Source organism: Plasmopara halstedii, assembly GCF_900000015.1.
Source record: "Plasmopara halstedii genome assembly, contig: Scaffold_3073, whole genome shotgun sequence".
In the NCBI taxonomy this organism is placed as follows: domain Eukaryota; phylum Oomycota; class Peronosporomycetes; order Peronosporales; family Peronosporaceae; genus Plasmopara; species Plasmopara halstedii.
This window is the reverse complement of record NW_020189977.1, coordinates 136,986-153,649: the sequence shown is the minus strand read 5'-3', so window position 1 is coordinate 153,649 and position 16,664 is coordinate 136,986. Positions and strand designations below refer to the sequence as shown.

Below are 16,664 nucleotides of genomic sequence, written 5' to 3'. Positions count from 1 at the left end.
TGACAAGACACACACAATGGTGGCCTCCAAATGCTGCTAAGCGAGATAACAGCCCACTCCACCCCACGAGCCGATACTGATATCTAAGACAGTCTGGCCAGTCTACGAGGGTAATAAGATTGTAATTGTACCAAATCCAATTTACGGATATTTTCCGTTACTTACCTGAATATCCAGCAGCCGGTTTAGATCAGCTAGCTTGTTGGACTGTGCAGCATCAATGGTCGTTGCTTGTGCAGTCCAGAGACCAAATCCCTGGTGAAAATATCGATCCATGTATGACTGTCGAAATTCTGGACAAAGATCAAATTGCTCCGACACTGCACCAACCACAAGACCCATTGACGATGGGGGATAATTGAATAGCCTCGCTGCTAGCGCTACAAAGCGAGCACTCCAGGATCGGTACATTTCCTGTCTACCTTCCATTGGTATGGTGAGCAAGCTGGAGATCACATCGTCAAGTGTCCGAGTAGAGTTGGTAGCCCAGAGACAACCAACATATGACTCGCCAATCGCTACAAGTCCTTCGCTCATCCAATCCAGCCAAAAAGAATCGTCCCGAACATCAAAATCCTACAGGTTAGTTAGCATTAGCTAAAACGTTGCGAGGTGCAAGGAATTCTCCTACCCTATTCGATCTTATACCGCCGCTAGATAATAGACGACACATAATTATCTTTGCATTTTGTCGCAATTTTGGCAGCGAAAGCGATCGAATTAGCTGAAGACAAAACAGAATTGTCCCTGCGATTGCCGTCGCAACATATATCCAAAACGATCTCTGTTTTCACCAACATTGCCATCAACAACCGAGGCAGCACGTTTGATATTAGAAACTTAAATGTTAAACGCATGTTCAGACCTAGGAAAAAACTATGGTACTAAGTGGCCTGAGTAAAAGATACAGCTCAATTTACTACCTGGTGAGCTAGTACGCAAAAGAGCGGAACGAGCATGTTAAGCATGAGCTCCATCTTGTAAGCTGCGTTCCAAAAATGTTGGGAGCGAGGCGGTGAGAAACGATATACATGATCGGCCTTGGGAAAAACGCCACCACCCACCACACAGTGGCTCCACAAGCGAGACGATCTGATAATACAACAATTCAATGACAGCTTATCAGTCCAAGACTTCACATTTTGCTTGCATCGAGATCCTACATTAGAGCTGGGACACTCATCCATACGCGAACAAGCGGTAAGTAGCAAGTTACCAGCAGCAATGGCACAAATAAGTGCAGCACAAAGTCGCCCACACGAGCTAAGATACCTAAAAAAGGGGAGCTGGCCCAGACTCCCAGCCAGCCGTTAAGAATAGCAGTAAATGCGTAGCGATCAAAGACACGCAATGAATACCATCCAACCATAACGGTGATACCCATGGATGTAGCGATGCCTAGCGCTGCCTTCGATGCGAGCAAGTGTGCGAACATTGTGAAAACAAACCAACAGTTCGTGTACATTGTGCGGATGCCCACAAGTGGCGGTAGTACTACGATAGCAAAGAGTAGTGCGACGGCCACAGCATCATCAAGGTGAGAATCTAACGTAGGGCTGTCGTGACTGGCTCGGCCTAAAGTTTCCCATCTTGGTAGTATGTCCATTTTGCAGATGATTAAGAAATGTCTACCTATCAACCTATCAAAGCAAAAACTATTTGAGAACTAGCGTCATCGATCAAAGCAAATATTTGACTTTGAACTAGCGTCATCGAGTAAGGAAAAGATTCAAGTGACGAAAATATTTCATTTTGCCCTATCAAAAAAACGAAAATCTGCCGTCTTACATAATTTCTATTTCTAGATTTGAGTATAACTAATAGTAGAGGCCTTATTATTTGGTCAACAATTAATTTAAGTGTTGATATTTTCAGTTATGGAGCTTTCGGATAAAGGAGAGATATTGCAACTTGAGGTGAACGATGTTGACGACGAAGAGGAGGTGGATATATTCTTAGTCAATTCAGCAGCTTCAGTGAGTATCTCCTCGCCTTCTAGCGATCGGTCGTCGCCGGCTCCGCGTCGCTGCGTATCGAAAGAGATGCTCGAGCAGATGCCGACACTTAATATTAGCGTACGCATTTTAAAATCATGCATGGAATAAATTAGAATGGTGTCTAATTACTTCGATTTAAGATAGACCCACTATCATGAAGTGATTGTTGGCAAACCTTTCGGGTGTTTTCACTTGATGCAACTTATCGAGAAATCTATCCAGGTTGGAGCTCTCTTTTCGCCCAAATTGTTTGTACCCAAAGAAATATGGCAGCAAGACAAAGTGAAGCTAGCAGGTGTTCCCCTAAAGTTAGAGGTGTTTCACCAGCTTAAGCAAGGGCTTGAAAAGACCAGTGTAGGTGCCGCAGATTGTCTATTTCTAAAAAGAAGATGAAACAGCTTATAGGTTGGTGTATACATTGTTGTAGCATGCACTACCGCTATCATCTGATGCAGCAAAAGCTGCGTTTGTCAAAGAACTAGATATACTCTTGGAGTTTGCAAGACAGGAGAGGGTCCACTTGATCCGTTCATTCCCGTATTTGCCACAGAATAAGAACTCTCCGATTTCTCAATCAACGCGTGGAGCAAGTAGCAACGGAGTGAGAAGGCGACTAGAGACGAGATGTGCTGTAGAGGTGCTAATTACGTTGGGTTTTCATTCATATAGGTGGAAGAAGAATTAGTAGAGGCTCAATCCTCTGGTCTCAACATCGGCAAGTTGACAAATTTAGCTTTTGGATTCGGCCGTATGGTAAAGAAGCAGGCAATTGCTGCTGTGGAACGAGTTGGTGCCGCTCCAACTCTCATGCTGTACGTATTCTAGAAATCTTTCGATTTATGAAAGATTAAGCGGCTGTATCCCTTGGTTTCTTGTTTGACAGATCCATTGATGAGCTGGACGAATATGCGGCTGTGCTCTGTATGTTCTTTAACTCTACGCGTAACATTGGTAAGGAAATAACGTTACATTTAAATCGTTATTATTAATAACTGTTTGTGCTGATTTACAAAGAGAATTTGTTGGGACTACGTGCAGATGCTGACGGTGCTCAAAAACAAGTTAACGACCCAAAGTCTGACACGAAGCGTGCTCAACTGGATTCTGCTACTTTAAGAAAACTGGAAGAACTGGGTAAGCTTCTGTGATTACACTTTTTAATAATGCTTAAACTAATTCTAGCTCTTGAGCAGCAATTTTTCTGAATGAGGTTGTGATCGAGCTTGTCATGCGTGATCTTCACAGTCTATTGGACTTGTACATGCGACGACTAACGCATCAATTTGGTGAGTTTACAGTTGATCAGGCGGTACTTAAACGCCGTCCATCTGTGTCAGTGACGCATGGATAGATACTCGCCACTGTCTTGATATCTCTCTGCTTATCGTGCACACCTCTAAGCGGTCCAATTGAAGGCGTTAAACGTCGTGGGGTTGCTTGATGGTAGAGTTTATAAGACAATATCCCATTTTTTTTAGCTGGACAAATCGCAACTAAATGTAGTTTAGATCAACTCATTGCAGTAATTTTAAAGGTCACAATGCGGATGAGCGTTGATCACTTCGATAGTTGTTCTTCAGACGTAGAGTAAGCACAGGAGTACTAGCACAGGAGTATTTTGGTGATATACCGTGTTTGAAGTTCCACAGTAAAGTATCCTACTGAAGCCATGATTAGTAAAGGAGAGTGATGGTATTTCGATAAAGGGAAGTCGGTCAGATATTTTGGATGCTCATTTCTCGCATGATTTTAAAAGGCAGGCAATTCTCTTCGTACATTAACGATGACTAGATGTCTGGTCATCAACGTCAGACCCCGGGGTCGCACGAAATTTGTCACGGTGGGGGCATCACATGAGGTTGTTCTTTAACTCTTGTAAGCAGAATGCCAACTCGCACTGATCTACCTCATCCGTGTGCTATCGCTTTAGAAAGTTCTACAGTTTGTGAACGTAGGCAATTCTCTAAGCACTTATTCAGGCTCCCCTGTCCAATGACAGATAAATTTCTACCACCAAGCATGAGCTCATGCGCAGTCCCAGAAGATGTGCTCCATAATCTTCTTGGTATCGCGACAGCATTCGAACTATTGGGCAATGTTTTCGACTAGACGTGTCGAATGATGTAGGTTAAATGTCTGAATGCTGCTGGATAGCAGACCCGAACATGGCACCCCGTTAATCCGTTCTGTTGATTCCATTACTCCTTGATATCTTAATTTAGGGCCGTTAATTGCCAGCTTTGCCGCGTGTTGTGGCTTATCCTCTGTTTCAGCAAGGATTCTCCTTCACTTCGGTACTTCGTTAAAAACAGCTTTCTTGATTTCCTTAAAGACATGCCTGTTAGCTACTGACCGTGGTATTGTCCGCAAAGGAGCATGAAGGCTGGGATAAGCCATGAATATACTCTTCTTAACCTCGTTGCTGTAGCGTCTTCATATCTTTCTTGGGCTCCGAAGTGTGCATCGCCGAGTCGTGCAACTGTCAATGACGTTGCTGAATCAGCTCGATTGGAACTTGCTGTTTGTCGGTCGCTCTACCGTTATCTCCACTACTTCCCGCTTATATTTATTAACGGTGGTACCTCATATCCTATTCGTAGTGTCTGCTGATGCTTAGTTGTGGAATACTTCTGAACACCCCGATGCTACACTGCCAAAGCTTCGCTTGTATTTGTCTACCATCTGCGCTAACGTCATGCTGAAATTGACTCTCCCGCTTGCGTGGCTCTCTGTGGTAATACTCATTGCCGTTGCTGCTCGGCTGCGTTTTCTCTTTATGAGCTACTTGTTCTTCATCGTCGTGGCATACGTCTTTGTCAGCCCTGCAAGCTCTGGCGATCTCTGACTTTTTGTGGTCGTAGTCGTTAGTTGAGTTCAGCTCATGATTCTCTATTTCTTCCTCTGACTGTTGCGTTTCTGGTACTATGGAGTCTTGGCTTAGCCCTACATCCTCTCGATCTTTCGAATACCGACAGCTGGTACTGGTCTGCCGGAGCATTGCTGGGTCTACTGCTGATTTGAAAGTGACAACGATATAAAAGTGAACGTTATACGATTATGATGCCTTTAACTAGCTTTATACTTGAATGAAAATAATTGATTTGGTCAATGGGCACTTAATAGGGTCAGGGTAAAGCGTCCTAGATTCGATGAACTATAATCTGTTGATTAATTTATGCTGACTCGATGGGTCATGTATAAAAGAAATGTGGCAACGTCGCCGAGATCAATAATATTTGTCTTCAACACGACGACACGATCTCAATAAAGTGTAGGAATTGCTAGTGCTTACAACGATTTTTGGATAGGAAGTTTCAGCGAGTTTCCTCAGCCACGCGATGATCGCTTCGGGACTTAGAGCTAGTTGCGCTATACTCTTGATACCAAGTCAGTAATTAAAGGTATTTTTCACGCCGGTGGCATTCCGCACATTCACAATTTGAGAAAGTGTTAAGTACTGGGTATTACAAAGGTTCCGAGGGATGGCATTTGAGCACATCGTATGTGTATGTCAAAGTTTTTATGTAAAAATTTCGGCAACATCGTTGCATGAGGCATTAGCTACATGGCGAACATGACAATTCTCAGCTGTCGCCGCAATCCAGGACTTCGACCTCCACCGCAATTTCAGGACTTCGACCCCCACCGCTCTTAACCTCATATACTTTTTTGCCTGAAAAGGTACAATGTTTGTTGTTTCTGAGCACATAATCGCCTTTGCTCTTGTCATGTGAATGAACATTGATACAATCAGTAAGAGATGAGGCTGAATCACGGAACCCCATTAATATTAAAGGCCAGACGGAAAGCATAGGGTAAAAGAAATCAGCTGGCAACTGTCAAGGCATCCATTTTCAACTCGATATAAGTTGTAAAACTAAGATTTCGAAAAAGTACGACGCGAGCTACTTAATAAATCTCTTTGCTTCATCTTCGAGTCAATGATCAGACAGCAAACGCAATTTCGAAAAATGGTGGTAACCTCGCCTCTTGGCCACAAATCGATCCGATGGTAATCGTAGCCAGATAATCAGTATATTGCTGTCTAATTACAGTGTTGAAGGGAATTAAATCAATGATGGTAGACATCCATTACCTAATGTTTCGACTCGATAAAGCAGCAAACGACAAATTCGTGAAAACCTGTTTTACAGACAAGCACGCACAATGTTGGAATTGCACAGTTGTAAACCATCTCAATCTTCTGGACTGTCAGCCAAAAGGTGTTGGGACGCGGTGGATCGAAGAGATAGATCTCATTGCCAGTCAAACAAAGATTTCCACCAGCAACCAGCTTGATCCAAAATTGAGAGAATCTGTTTAGCATGCACAAAGCATACTCAGAGATACGAAGTCAATAAAATTCGCTTGACGTACAGCAAGATAGGAGCAGTCATCCAAACCCGCACTAGCGGTAAGTAGCAGAATGCAAATATGACTGGCACACCCAAATGTAGAACAAGGTCCACGATATTCGCAAGCATTTGGAGGAGCCAGTACTTACTTAGAAAGCCAAACCAACCCTGCAAGATACCTTTGAACGCGGTACAGTCGAATGCACGCAGCGTGTACCAGCCCATCATTATCGTAAGTCCAAGTGATGTGGCCATGCCAATCGCTGCCTCCGACTGGATTATGTGAGCCAGAACCGCAAAGATTACCCAGCAAAAGGTATAAAGGATCCGCACACGTACTAGCACTGGGAGAAGGGCCATGACAAACAGTAGCATTACGGCTTGCATGGCATCTAAACTCAGCAGCAGTACATCAGCTGTGTGCATCTCGTCCTCACGCACTCGCAACACTGTGCTTGTCAGCGTATCTTGTGCTGCGCTGAAAATCTCGAAGGTGTTCATAATGCTTCTACGCACAAGTACGAGCAAGTCGATAACTAATGACCTTGCATTGGTTGATGGTCCGTTATGATGATCCGAGTTCAGAACGCGCTTACCTTACAGTATTGTAGCAAGTTGGCATGTTTGAATTCTAGGATTTGGAGATACAGTACAACGCAAAAAGAGAGAATTTAACTTGAGTCGGCTATTTTGTATTGTAGCAGGAGTGGTTTGAGTTTCAGCAACAAGATTGCTGTAAAAATGTGAATTAATTGAACACATGCGTACGTTGCGATGGAGCTTGGTTACTGTATCGGTTACATATTTCGTTTCGTTACGAGACAATGGCACTGACTTTATGCAATCGATTATATGTTAAAATCCATTAATAGCAGCTTTGAATTAAGATGAATTATTTTAAAATATGTTTTAGGACGTGTAATCCATCCCCATCACTAACTTACGGCTATAAAGAATGACGTTCCGTGACCAATTGGTCTTGCCCAAGTGAGCTTTGTACCGAAATCGGCCTGGTGCGAGCAAAAACGCATCAATTTGTTCTATAACATCCATGCGCACGTTGAGTTTGCGAAAAGAATGGGGCACGTCAACTCGCATGCGGATCAATCGTTTTTGAGCGTTGCTGTTATCAAACCACAATAAGCATTTTTTTATCGAAAGCATGGCTTGTCATTCTAATTCACTTACCGGTAGCACTTCCACGTCTGGGGTTCAATAATCAAATGCTCGGTCATGTCAGATATCGTCTCCAGGAATTTCCATAGTCCTTCATCGCCATGATTTAGATGGATCCACATTGTCAGGCTGAAGCAAGTAACGAGATTGAATTTCCGCTCTGCTGTCGAACGCTGATTCAGCGCCGTGAACGCAGCGATGGTTTTGCAAAATTTGTTTGTCATAATGTCAACGTGGCAAAAATGAACTGTATCTCCCTTAGTTAGCTGCACGTTTTTTTTTGCAGCGCGATTGATTAAGTCTTCATCTATATCCACACCAAGAACCAAAAGGACTTTCCTCGTTGCGAGCTCTTCATCTGTCAATGGAAGCGCAATTCCATGATATGACGTCTCCCCATTCTGTACCTCTGGTTTCTGATCATTCGAGTTTAACAATAATCGCAAAGCAGCTCCAGCAGCCTTAGCCTTAGCAACCTTTTTTGACACGCCTTCACCTCGGCCCATTAGTTTGCTGTCAATTTGTAGCTCGCAAACGTAGCGTCGGCGGTGGCATGAGTCACCCATGTCCAGGATCGAATACTCCACCTGCTTTTTTTCTTTCTGGATGCGGTCGTTAAGTATGCTGATATTACGGAGGTCGAATTCAGCCACATTGTCAATCTGATTGGAATTATAGACTTCGGCACGTCCGTTCAAGGCGTCATAGAGAGCGATAGTCAGATCGCCTTCATTACAGCCTACGTCCAGCACAGTTGATGTAACTTCGCTTTTGGCCATCGAAGGATCATTCACAAGAAGTTCTCGTCGCAGTGCATTGATTATATTTGTGTTCATGAATCGCAGTCGCTCACGCACTGGATTAAAGCTATAGTACGCATGGAAGTTGCCCAGCACGTGTCCTGTGGCGTTTGAAGCCATTTTGATCGATTGGCATCCCCGTGATAATAATTGGTAGATCAGGGAATCGGTCGCATTTTTATTACCAATAAAACGTCCCAACCAGTTGAAAGTATGCTGGAGCAAAGAGTGTTGCGCAATTTGGCGCGTTTGAATTTGAGGCGCTACGCAGCCTCAGTCTCACGAGGTAGAAATAACAATGAAAGCAATTTTTCTCGATACGCGGGCATGGCGTTTTTCAGTGCTGTTGTGCGTTTAAGCTTTGAAAATTGATCCATGATAAATCTACTTATTTCTATGTGATCTGCAGACGGTGACGACGGCTTACCTCGGCTCGTGGCAGGTGTGAAAATCACTTAAGTTGACGGTGTGGCAACAGCTAGAATAATGCGTATTCTTGCTTCAATGGTATTTAGATTGAACGTTATTACTGGAAAAAGAATCTGATTAACCAACGTGCGAAGGAGCTGTCCGAGTCAGTTGCGGAGCTTCCGAAAGACGCGACTGCAAGCAATGACACGTTGGTCTACTGCTAATTTTTAATCTGTGCTACAATCTAACGGTCTCATTGTGCAGTGACGATATTGAGTATCGTCAGCTGAGTTTGAAGGGTACATTTAAGTCTGGAAGTACCTTTTACCTGTGTACGATAGTAGCCTATATATTGAAATCAATTTTTTATTCATCTAATTTTTGGACGATTTTCAACGCAATAGATCCTCGCTCTGCCCCCGCGGACCAGAGTGATTCGGTGGCAAGCGTGAAATCTGGTGGATACATCTACTCTCTGTTGCAGCGCGAGAATAGGTTAGCGAGCTTTTATCCACCAGAAGTATTTAAAGTAAGTATGAAAGCGTTTGATGCTGCACAGTACTCCGGTGATCGTGAATCGAGGTTGGCTTCCACGCAAACTTCTTGATGAGCATATGATCCGCGACAAGAAAGAGGATGTCGGTGATGTATCATTGATTGGTGTGCTTCGTCATGGCGAGACTGTCAGTACAATATCTTTCACACCGATTGCTGCGACTTGAATAGTAATCTCATAACGTTTTGTAATGCCATAGAAAAACTCTTTTACACCAGACAACGATCCGAAGAATCGACATTTCTTCCATTTGGACCATAAAGAGCTGGCGAGTGCCATGGGCGTGACTTCTGCAGATTTGCCTGTCATTGTTGATGCTCTTGGTGGGTGCATCATCTCTTGTATCACTTTAGTCATTCATTAAATTGTGTGCCTATTGACAGCGGTCGAAGATGAAATTGGAGAAATAACGCTTGATAACTTCGTCCGAAAAAATATTTCCTCTTATCTGGAATTTTACATGACCCCTGAAATGCATGCTGGATACGCCGCAACTTGGTAAGATAGTATGTCGAATTCAAATCAAACAAATTGCCGAGCATCAATACTGACGTCAAGCCTGTAGGTTTGGTTGCAGTATCGCAGCTGCCGTTATGGGAGTTCTGCGTTTCAAAAAGGGCGATGCTCGTGTGAGACAGATGGCAAAGTTCGCACACAATTAAATGATGAACATTTATAATATTAAAACTACTTTGTGTAATATCCTGTTACTTTGTTAACTTTTTCTTGGCAAATTAACAAGCAAAAAATGCAGCACGAGATAGATGACGACGATACTACGATGGAGGACGCAGTGCTGCTGCTGCTCATGATGTTTGTGCTAGTAGTGATTTCATTCGTACTTGATCGATATTCTTGTAATCTAGTATCACAGAGTGGCTTTGCAATGGTCTTTGGCCTCGTCGTGGGGCTCTTTATGATCATGGGTGGCAAGCATGGAGCGCTCCATACACATCTCAACTTAGACAACAGTCTGTTTTTCAACGTGCTGCTACCACCTATTATATACGAAGGAGGCTTTTCTATCAAGCGGCAAGCATTTTTTCGTAATTTTCCAGCTATCATGAGCACGGCTGTCATTGGCACGATTGTAGCAGCAACTATCACGGGTGGTGTTTTGTACCTTGCTGGAGCGTCGAAGATAGTGACAAAATTATCGTGGGTTGAGGCACTTTTGTTCGGAACATTGATCAATGCTGTGGATCCCGTGGCTACATTGTCGTGCTTTAATAAGCTGCACGTCCCACCACTGCTGTTTAATCTTGTGTTTGGAGAAAGCGTAATAAATAATGCCGTCGCAATTGCTCTCTATCAGACGCTACATCAATGGAATGTTGGCACTGATTTAAGCCCAACACAGCTGCTGCGAGTGGTGGTGAATACAAGTGGAATGTTTTTAGGATCGCTACTTGTTAGTGCGGCGATTACTTTATCCGGTGCATTTTTGCTAAAACGAAAGGTCTTTTCGTCATTGCATTTCTATCCAAGTTACGAGATTTCGCTGTGCTTGATTTTTAGCTTGTTAACGTATTACGTGGCCGACAGTCTAAAGATGAGTGGAATCGTTGCGCTGTTCTTTTCCGGAACCATGACTGCTCATTACCATTTTAACGTGCTATCACGGGAAGCGCGCCATGCTTTCACGCATTTGCTCCATACAACTTCTTTCGTTTGTGAGAACATTGTTTATGTATTTATGGGAACGTCGGTAGTCATGATCTTTTCTGGGCATCCTGAGAAACGCTTGGGTGCTGCGCTTCGAGTAGACGATATCGACTGGCACTTCATTAGTATGACACTGGTGGCTTGTGTCACAGCTCGCTTTTTTAATATTTTTCCCCTGTTGACTTTTTCTAATTGCTCACGGGGAACTTCCGATCGTATCCCAATTAAATACATGAGTGTGATGTGGTTTGTTGCTCTTCGTGGATCTATTGCCTTCACACTTGCTAAAAACTGGAATTATGCTGGTCGATATGGATCCCATCGCCACTTAGTCGAATCGACAACACTTATCGTGGTGATGTTTACGACTATCGTTATCGGTGGACTTACGGGACCCCTCATTTCAAAGCTTCATCTTACAAATCACCACAGGGCGTTAAGGCAATCTGAGACGAATACTGAAGGAGAACAAGTTCTAGAGAAAGACCGAGCGCAAAATCTACAACGCAGTACTCGTCACTTTATGCTACGGCGAAATTCTAGGACTTCCGAGCAGCAGCATAAACATAGATCTACAGAGGAAGTTACTACAGTAGAACAAGAGAATGAAGTAGAAAATAATCCTGTGTTTACGTCCCGGCCCCAATTTCGAGACGAAGATTATAGTGACGACGAGCACAACGATGCCTCTCCAGTTCAGCGAGTTGAGACAATGACTGGTGCCTTTATTCGCAACTGGCAGAATTTCGACTCCACATACATGCAACCAGTATTTGGTGGCGAACGATCCCCTGTGAATTTAATGCCAGTTGTCGAAGCAGTTGAATCGCTTGGAGAAGAGACTGAAAAGGCACCTGCATCAAGCGTTGTCTGAACAACTTTATCTCTCTTGGATGTTCGATATAATCAATTATACATGAATATATAAATGAGCTATTTAGACGGTAACGTTGGTAATCATCTCCCCGCCGTTAAAATCAAACGAATTAGTCCATATAATGAACAAAAAAGTGCATCGACACTCCTACAGTTCTTGAGCTATAGAAATGTACAGGATGAGACTTAGTATGCTTGTTTGATACGCATAGTTCGTGTGTGAATGCGTGGGTTAAATGTGCACATGTGTCTCGAGAGTTGTAACGGGTTACGTACCGTAAGGTACTCTATAAACACATTCTCCAACAGTCAAGCTCAAAGTACCAAAGTAAAGTTCAGAACCGAAGTATCATGAGTGGTAAGGGGGATTGGAAAGGTACGTGGAAAACATGGGTTGGCCGCATGAGCAATATTGTTGAGGGGCTTCAAAGCTCGCGAGGCAACAGAGTGAGCCGCAGTATCACGATAAGACGGAATCCAGTTATTGAGTATCATTTGACAATCTAACTCAACAGGAATTAAGGATAGTATGCCGCGGTCTTCAGAGTGTTTATCGTATGACAATTCGGATTGTAGCTGTAAGTCGATGTCACCGATGAGGAATTTTGGTGGAGCACATTTGGGAATTGTGCCGCGAGTTTCAATCGCATAGAGCCGAGCCAAAGCGGTTCGATGTCAAGTTACGGAAATGACGTATCCAGTGTGGATAGATTTGAACAGCAGGTAGCTTTATTTTGATGGCGCTTTGTGGTGCTTACCTTGGGTCATCAGCATACAGCGGTAATGATAACAACGACCTCTTTGGATCCAAATGTATCCGATCAGATCCAGATCCGAGGCACTCATAAAGCTTTCTTCACAGATTTTTATGTCTCCCATTCCACCAAAATCCACTACCATGTTACATTATTTATTAGGAGGTAAGGAGCTCGTACCGTGTCGTCATAATATGCACTTTATCCTATGCAAGAAGTTGGCGAGGCTAAACAACTTACTCTTATCCCTGTAATAGTTGCAATGTATGGATTTGACGTTTGCGGGTCCGCAGATCATCCTTCGTAATGAAGCATCCGGGACAGAGAATTTTGTCAGCGTAAAAGACAAACTTGTGTATGCTGGCAAGCAACGTGTTTGATTGTTTTCACTCAAGCACTGTTTGCTAGTGCTTGATGGGGTGCTCACACCTAGTTGTCGGTGCTCTGCGTGATTAAATACGGATGAAATGTCAAGATAGATAAATGCCTAAATTTTAATATGACGTGATCGAATGAGCAATAAACGGCGGAGCGTAGGCAGTGCATTCAACAGTCTATAAGACTCAACTAGAAAGTTTCGGAGTATCCCACTCGTAGTATCCACAGCTTTAAGGAAGATTTCACCGCCCCTTATATACCATTGGAAATTATTATCAAACAAATCAAGAGCACTGAAGAAGGTGTAGACAACTATGGTATCCTGTTGCGCGTTTGAGTAATGGCTGCATTAACGTACTACAAGTAAGCACAACGCACAGACAATCGGCTCAAAAAAGCTTCTGTTTTTACTTGAATCCTTTGCGCAGAAAAACGTCAACAATGCATCAATACTTCCTTGGTGAGGGAAAATAACGTGTGACTCAATAATTGGTTTCAAGAACCAGGTCAATCCTATTATAACACGAGTAATCGGACTCATCATGATCGCTCCGTCATCCTCAATATGAAATTATGTACGATACTTGAGGTAGTCTTCGAGCCCCTTGCACTAACGAGTGCCGTTGATGAAGTGCTCATCCTAAACGGATGATGAGCGTGGCCTTTATTTCTGTACTGACCGTTATTTGATGAAAACACAGCCTTGCACCCTTTTATAAACATCTGCAAAAGATAATTCTACAAGCCTAATACGAGGTTATGCCGGAAGACATACGCTGTCTCCTCTCCATTCGCAAGTATATGAGCTTTTATACTGCGAAACCATCAAGCATCCTTGCTCTGCACGGTGGGCGTGTCACTGGGATAGTGCAGAAAAAGCAAAATATTTCATCGTGATAAGGATAAGTTATCCTGAAAAATAAGAAGGCTTCACTTATTAACAGCCGCCCGACTCCACTGGCTGTTCCTAGAAAGCCGTGCTTCCTTGCACCTTGCGCAGAGAAAGAATCGCCATATAAAGCGAAAAAACGCGCCGGGGGATTCATATAAAGTGGAATTCTTTTGCCTCTTGCAACGGTGTAATTGTGCGCTTCACACAAGAATTCTTTACTCAGAAGGATAAGTATGTAAAGTATAAAGGTATGTCCGTACACTCCACCCAAAATCTAGACACAGGATCTGATTAGTTTTTTAAACTTGGTTTGCTCTGCCACTTTAAGATGGCATGTATTGAGAATAATTTCATGTTCAGTTAAAAGAATAAATCCACATTTCTTTATATCATATGACAAAAAGATCTTTTTGCGTGATGTGAAGACAACAGCTCCTATGCACCATGGACATCTCATTTCAAAGTCCTCATCATCTTTATAGTTAGTCTTTTCAAATATTATAGTTACACACAATAGAGATGTAAGTTCGTCCGATTTTGCAATACTCGAATTCGCATAGTGGAAAAGAAGTGTACGTGTACGCCTCGCCCCCCCCTCGCAAAATTCTAGACAAATTCTAGTCCACTTTCAAAGCTCAAAGATAAACGCTCAAAGAACATATATTGCAACAGTAGTTTCGCTTCACTCCTTACACACTGCAGTGCCTTCTCATACGAGCATCTTTGCGTAGATATACCTCTCTCATACAAGCAATAAATGTCTCATCGTGTTTTCGAAAAAGGTAATGATTAAATGCCTGACGACTTTAAATTTACAATCGTTGAAGAGCCGAGGTGTAGCCCGACGAGAACGATCGCAGCGACTCTCCAAGTGCTGACTCAGCACATCCGCCCACATGTGTGAAAACATGTGAAACGGTGAAAACGGCGCATTTTCTGCGCCGCATGTCTGTTCCCAGCGGAGAAAGATTGTACGGCACCACTCACGACGTCACCCAGTTAGTCATCTATAAGCTGGATCTAGCTACAAGATTTAGGTATGTCCTTCTGCTAGCACAAGAGCTGCAACGTGTCTTTTATCACCTCGTGCCGCAAAAGTTAAATTATCTGGCAGTGTTTGAGGTGAAGCCCTTACACGCCTACGCATGCGGTATATTTGCTCGCACGTAAGCAAAACGAGCGCTAAAATATAATTTATCGATGCCTTTTGATTTACACGTCACAACTCCGCAGAGGTTCCGTCCGCGTTTGGAAAAGAAAGGGCCGATACATTATTTTATAACTGGGACCTTAATGTGAAGATGAAATTCTCAAGATTTTGGCTTGGAAAAACGGCTGTTATAGGTGCTGACCTATCATCTCAATTACGACAACGTCGGTTCCCACTTGCTAGTAGTATCATGCGGCGCTCCACTCCGTGAAAACACACAAGGTAACGTATGCCAGGTCATAAGCGGTTATGATGCCAGGGCAAAAATGCAGAGGTGGGATCTGAAACTCTTTAATGTCCCAGAAGACAGGAATTTCTTCATCGAGAACTGGTAAAAGTTCTGAACAAACCTCTGACAAATCACTTGCTCGATATGAAGCGGACTCTCGCTCATGTATTATTGCCATTGAACACTATCCTTTCTTCGGCAAGGTTCTATGTGCCCGATCGGTCGTGACAGAGCGTCACCTCCCTCTGAAAGTCTCGGCTTACTACCGGAACTGAGATCTTCAGTTTTTTAATGATTGCTGAGCTACAGCTTTGCACTGCGTGCCTTGATGCACCTCCAGCGGCTCAAAATTGTTTTGCCGCTCTGAAACAGAGGGTAGCTTAGCTACAGGAAGGGGTGGATACGCTGTTTTGTCTGCAATAGAGTACTTCACACTAAACTGGCTCATAAATGCGGATCTCGGTCTAACTCAGCCCACATAGAGCGCTGGATGTGTTTGCACTCTATTTAGGCTACCACAAGTATGACTGAATCCCTTCTTCGCTACGACCATGATCGGCCCGGTGTAGCTTGATGTGAAACTAGTATTATAGACCTCAGACACTGCATGTATTGATTATGTATCAAATATTCCGCAGCAGACCCATCGGTATGTCGCCTGCCTTTGACATTGGCGTGTTCTTGTTACCCGGGCAAAGTATACACACTTTGCTGAATACGCTCGATCTCATTTAGATATAATCACTAATTTTGCTGCGAATTTTAGAAGGAATGATATCAGCGAGTCGTATCATATCAGTAGTATCCCCATACCAGGACTGGAGACGATTTAGGATGTTGTTTGCGGAACATGGGAGTGAGGTAAAAACATCTATAACTGAGCTAAACCTTTCGAGGCATGCATCGTGTTACTAAACGCAAAGTCAACAATTGAGTGCAACTATCTCGCGCATATTGGGCTCGTTCAAGGATATCTTCTACCACGCGATTAATTCATCCTGTCCTACCCTCTGTCTGCGGATGGTCAGTGATTGACGATGCAATGTACCTTGAAAAATGTTTGCCAACACTTCGCTGTGAAAATGGATCGCCACCCTAGATAATGGCTTCCGTAAAACTAGGTGTCAAAACTTTTGCTATCTGTAACAGTGCTTTATCGGTAACAGTATCGTTGACGGCAGCTAAATGAATTAGTCTGTTTATACTGATCACAAAGACCATATACTGAATTTACAGTCTGAAAAGTAAATAATCAATAACATACATAATGACTGCCGAACCTTGCCGAAACATAGAAGCTGGCCAAGGGCTCGACGCAAGCGGAGATGTTTCAGTTCGTTGACACCTTCCCACATAAGGATATA

The 16,664-nt window shown here is 43.3% G+C and overlaps 7 protein-coding genes across 7 annotated transcripts; 3 read left to right on the top strand and 4 right to left on the bottom strand.

Annotated features, from left to right (window-relative positions):
- Positions 1–36: 36 nt before the first annotated feature.
- Positions 37–1,606, bottom strand: PHALS_07214 (hypothetical protein L916_15926; the record flags this gene model as incomplete). Its single annotated transcript, XM_024720641.1, has 5 exons — positions 37–102; positions 166–576; positions 632–784; positions 924–1,092; positions 1,164–1,606. 5 exons carry the CDS (start codon positions 1,604–1,606, stop codon positions 37–39), a joined length of 1,242 nt encoding a protein of 413 aa, XP_024585820.1.
- Positions 1,607–1,877: 271 nt separating this feature from the next.
- Positions 1,878–3,348, top strand: PHALS_07213 (uncharacterized protein; the record flags this gene model as incomplete). The annotated part of the gene is made up of 7 exons (XM_024720640.1): positions 1,878–2,075; positions 2,142–2,351; positions 2,425–2,598; positions 2,667–2,809; positions 2,881–2,948; positions 3,012–3,131; positions 3,191–3,348. The coding sequence occupies 7 exons, from the start codon at positions 1,878–1,880 to the stop codon at positions 3,346–3,348; spliced, it is 1,071 nt and encodes a 356-aa protein (XP_024585819.1).
- PHALS_15215 (uncharacterized protein) lies at positions 3,347–5,012 on the top strand. Its single transcript, XM_036407252.1, has one exon. It carries the CDS (start codon positions 4,374–4,376, stop codon positions 4,605–4,607), a length of 234 nt encoding a protein of 77 aa, XP_036263492.1. The 5' UTR covers positions 3,347–4,373; the 3' UTR covers positions 4,608–5,012.
- Positions 5,013–6,093: 1,081 nt separating this feature from the next.
- Positions 6,094–6,974, bottom strand: PHALS_07212 (uncharacterized protein; the record flags this gene model as incomplete). The annotated part of the gene is made up of 3 exons (XM_024720638.1): positions 6,094–6,313; positions 6,375–6,860; positions 6,949–6,974. The coding sequence occupies 3 exons, from the start codon at positions 6,972–6,974 to the stop codon at positions 6,094–6,096; spliced, it is 732 nt and encodes a 243-aa protein (XP_024585817.1).
- Positions 6,975–7,261: 287 nt separating this feature from the next.
- PHALS_07211 (double stranded rna) lies at positions 7,262–8,448 on the bottom strand (the record flags this gene model as incomplete). The annotated part of the gene is made up of 2 exons (XM_024720637.1): positions 7,262–7,475; positions 7,541–8,448. 2 exons carry the CDS (start codon positions 8,446–8,448, stop codon positions 7,262–7,264), a joined length of 1,122 nt encoding a protein of 373 aa, XP_024585816.1.
- Positions 8,449–8,541: 93 nt separating this feature from the next.
- On the top strand, positions 8,542–11,834 carry PHALS_07210 (sodium hydrogen exchanger 3; the record flags this gene model as incomplete). The annotated part of the gene is made up of 10 exons (XM_024720636.1): positions 8,542–8,676; positions 8,738–8,770; positions 8,844–8,947; positions 9,004–9,071; positions 9,144–9,234; positions 9,299–9,422; positions 9,495–9,618; positions 9,679–9,793; positions 9,861–9,924; positions 10,038–11,834. The coding sequence occupies 10 exons, from the start codon at positions 8,542–8,544 to the stop codon at positions 11,832–11,834; spliced, it is 2,655 nt and encodes an 884-aa protein (XP_024585815.1).
- Positions 11,835–15,137: 3,303 nt separating this feature from the next.
- PHALS_07209 (uncharacterized protein) lies at positions 15,138–15,478 on the bottom strand (the record flags this gene model as incomplete). Its single annotated transcript, XM_024720635.1, has 2 exons — positions 15,138–15,213; positions 15,291–15,478. 2 exons carry the CDS (start codon positions 15,476–15,478, stop codon positions 15,138–15,140), a joined length of 264 nt encoding a protein of 87 aa, XP_024585814.1.
- Positions 15,479–16,664: the final 1,186 nt, after the last annotated feature.

Excerpts from the sequence above, each read along its gene's own strand:
- PHALS_15215 (XM_036407252.1), top strand. The coding sequence starts at position 4,374 with ATGAAGGCTGGGATAAGCCATGAATATACTCTTCTTAACCTCGTTGCT.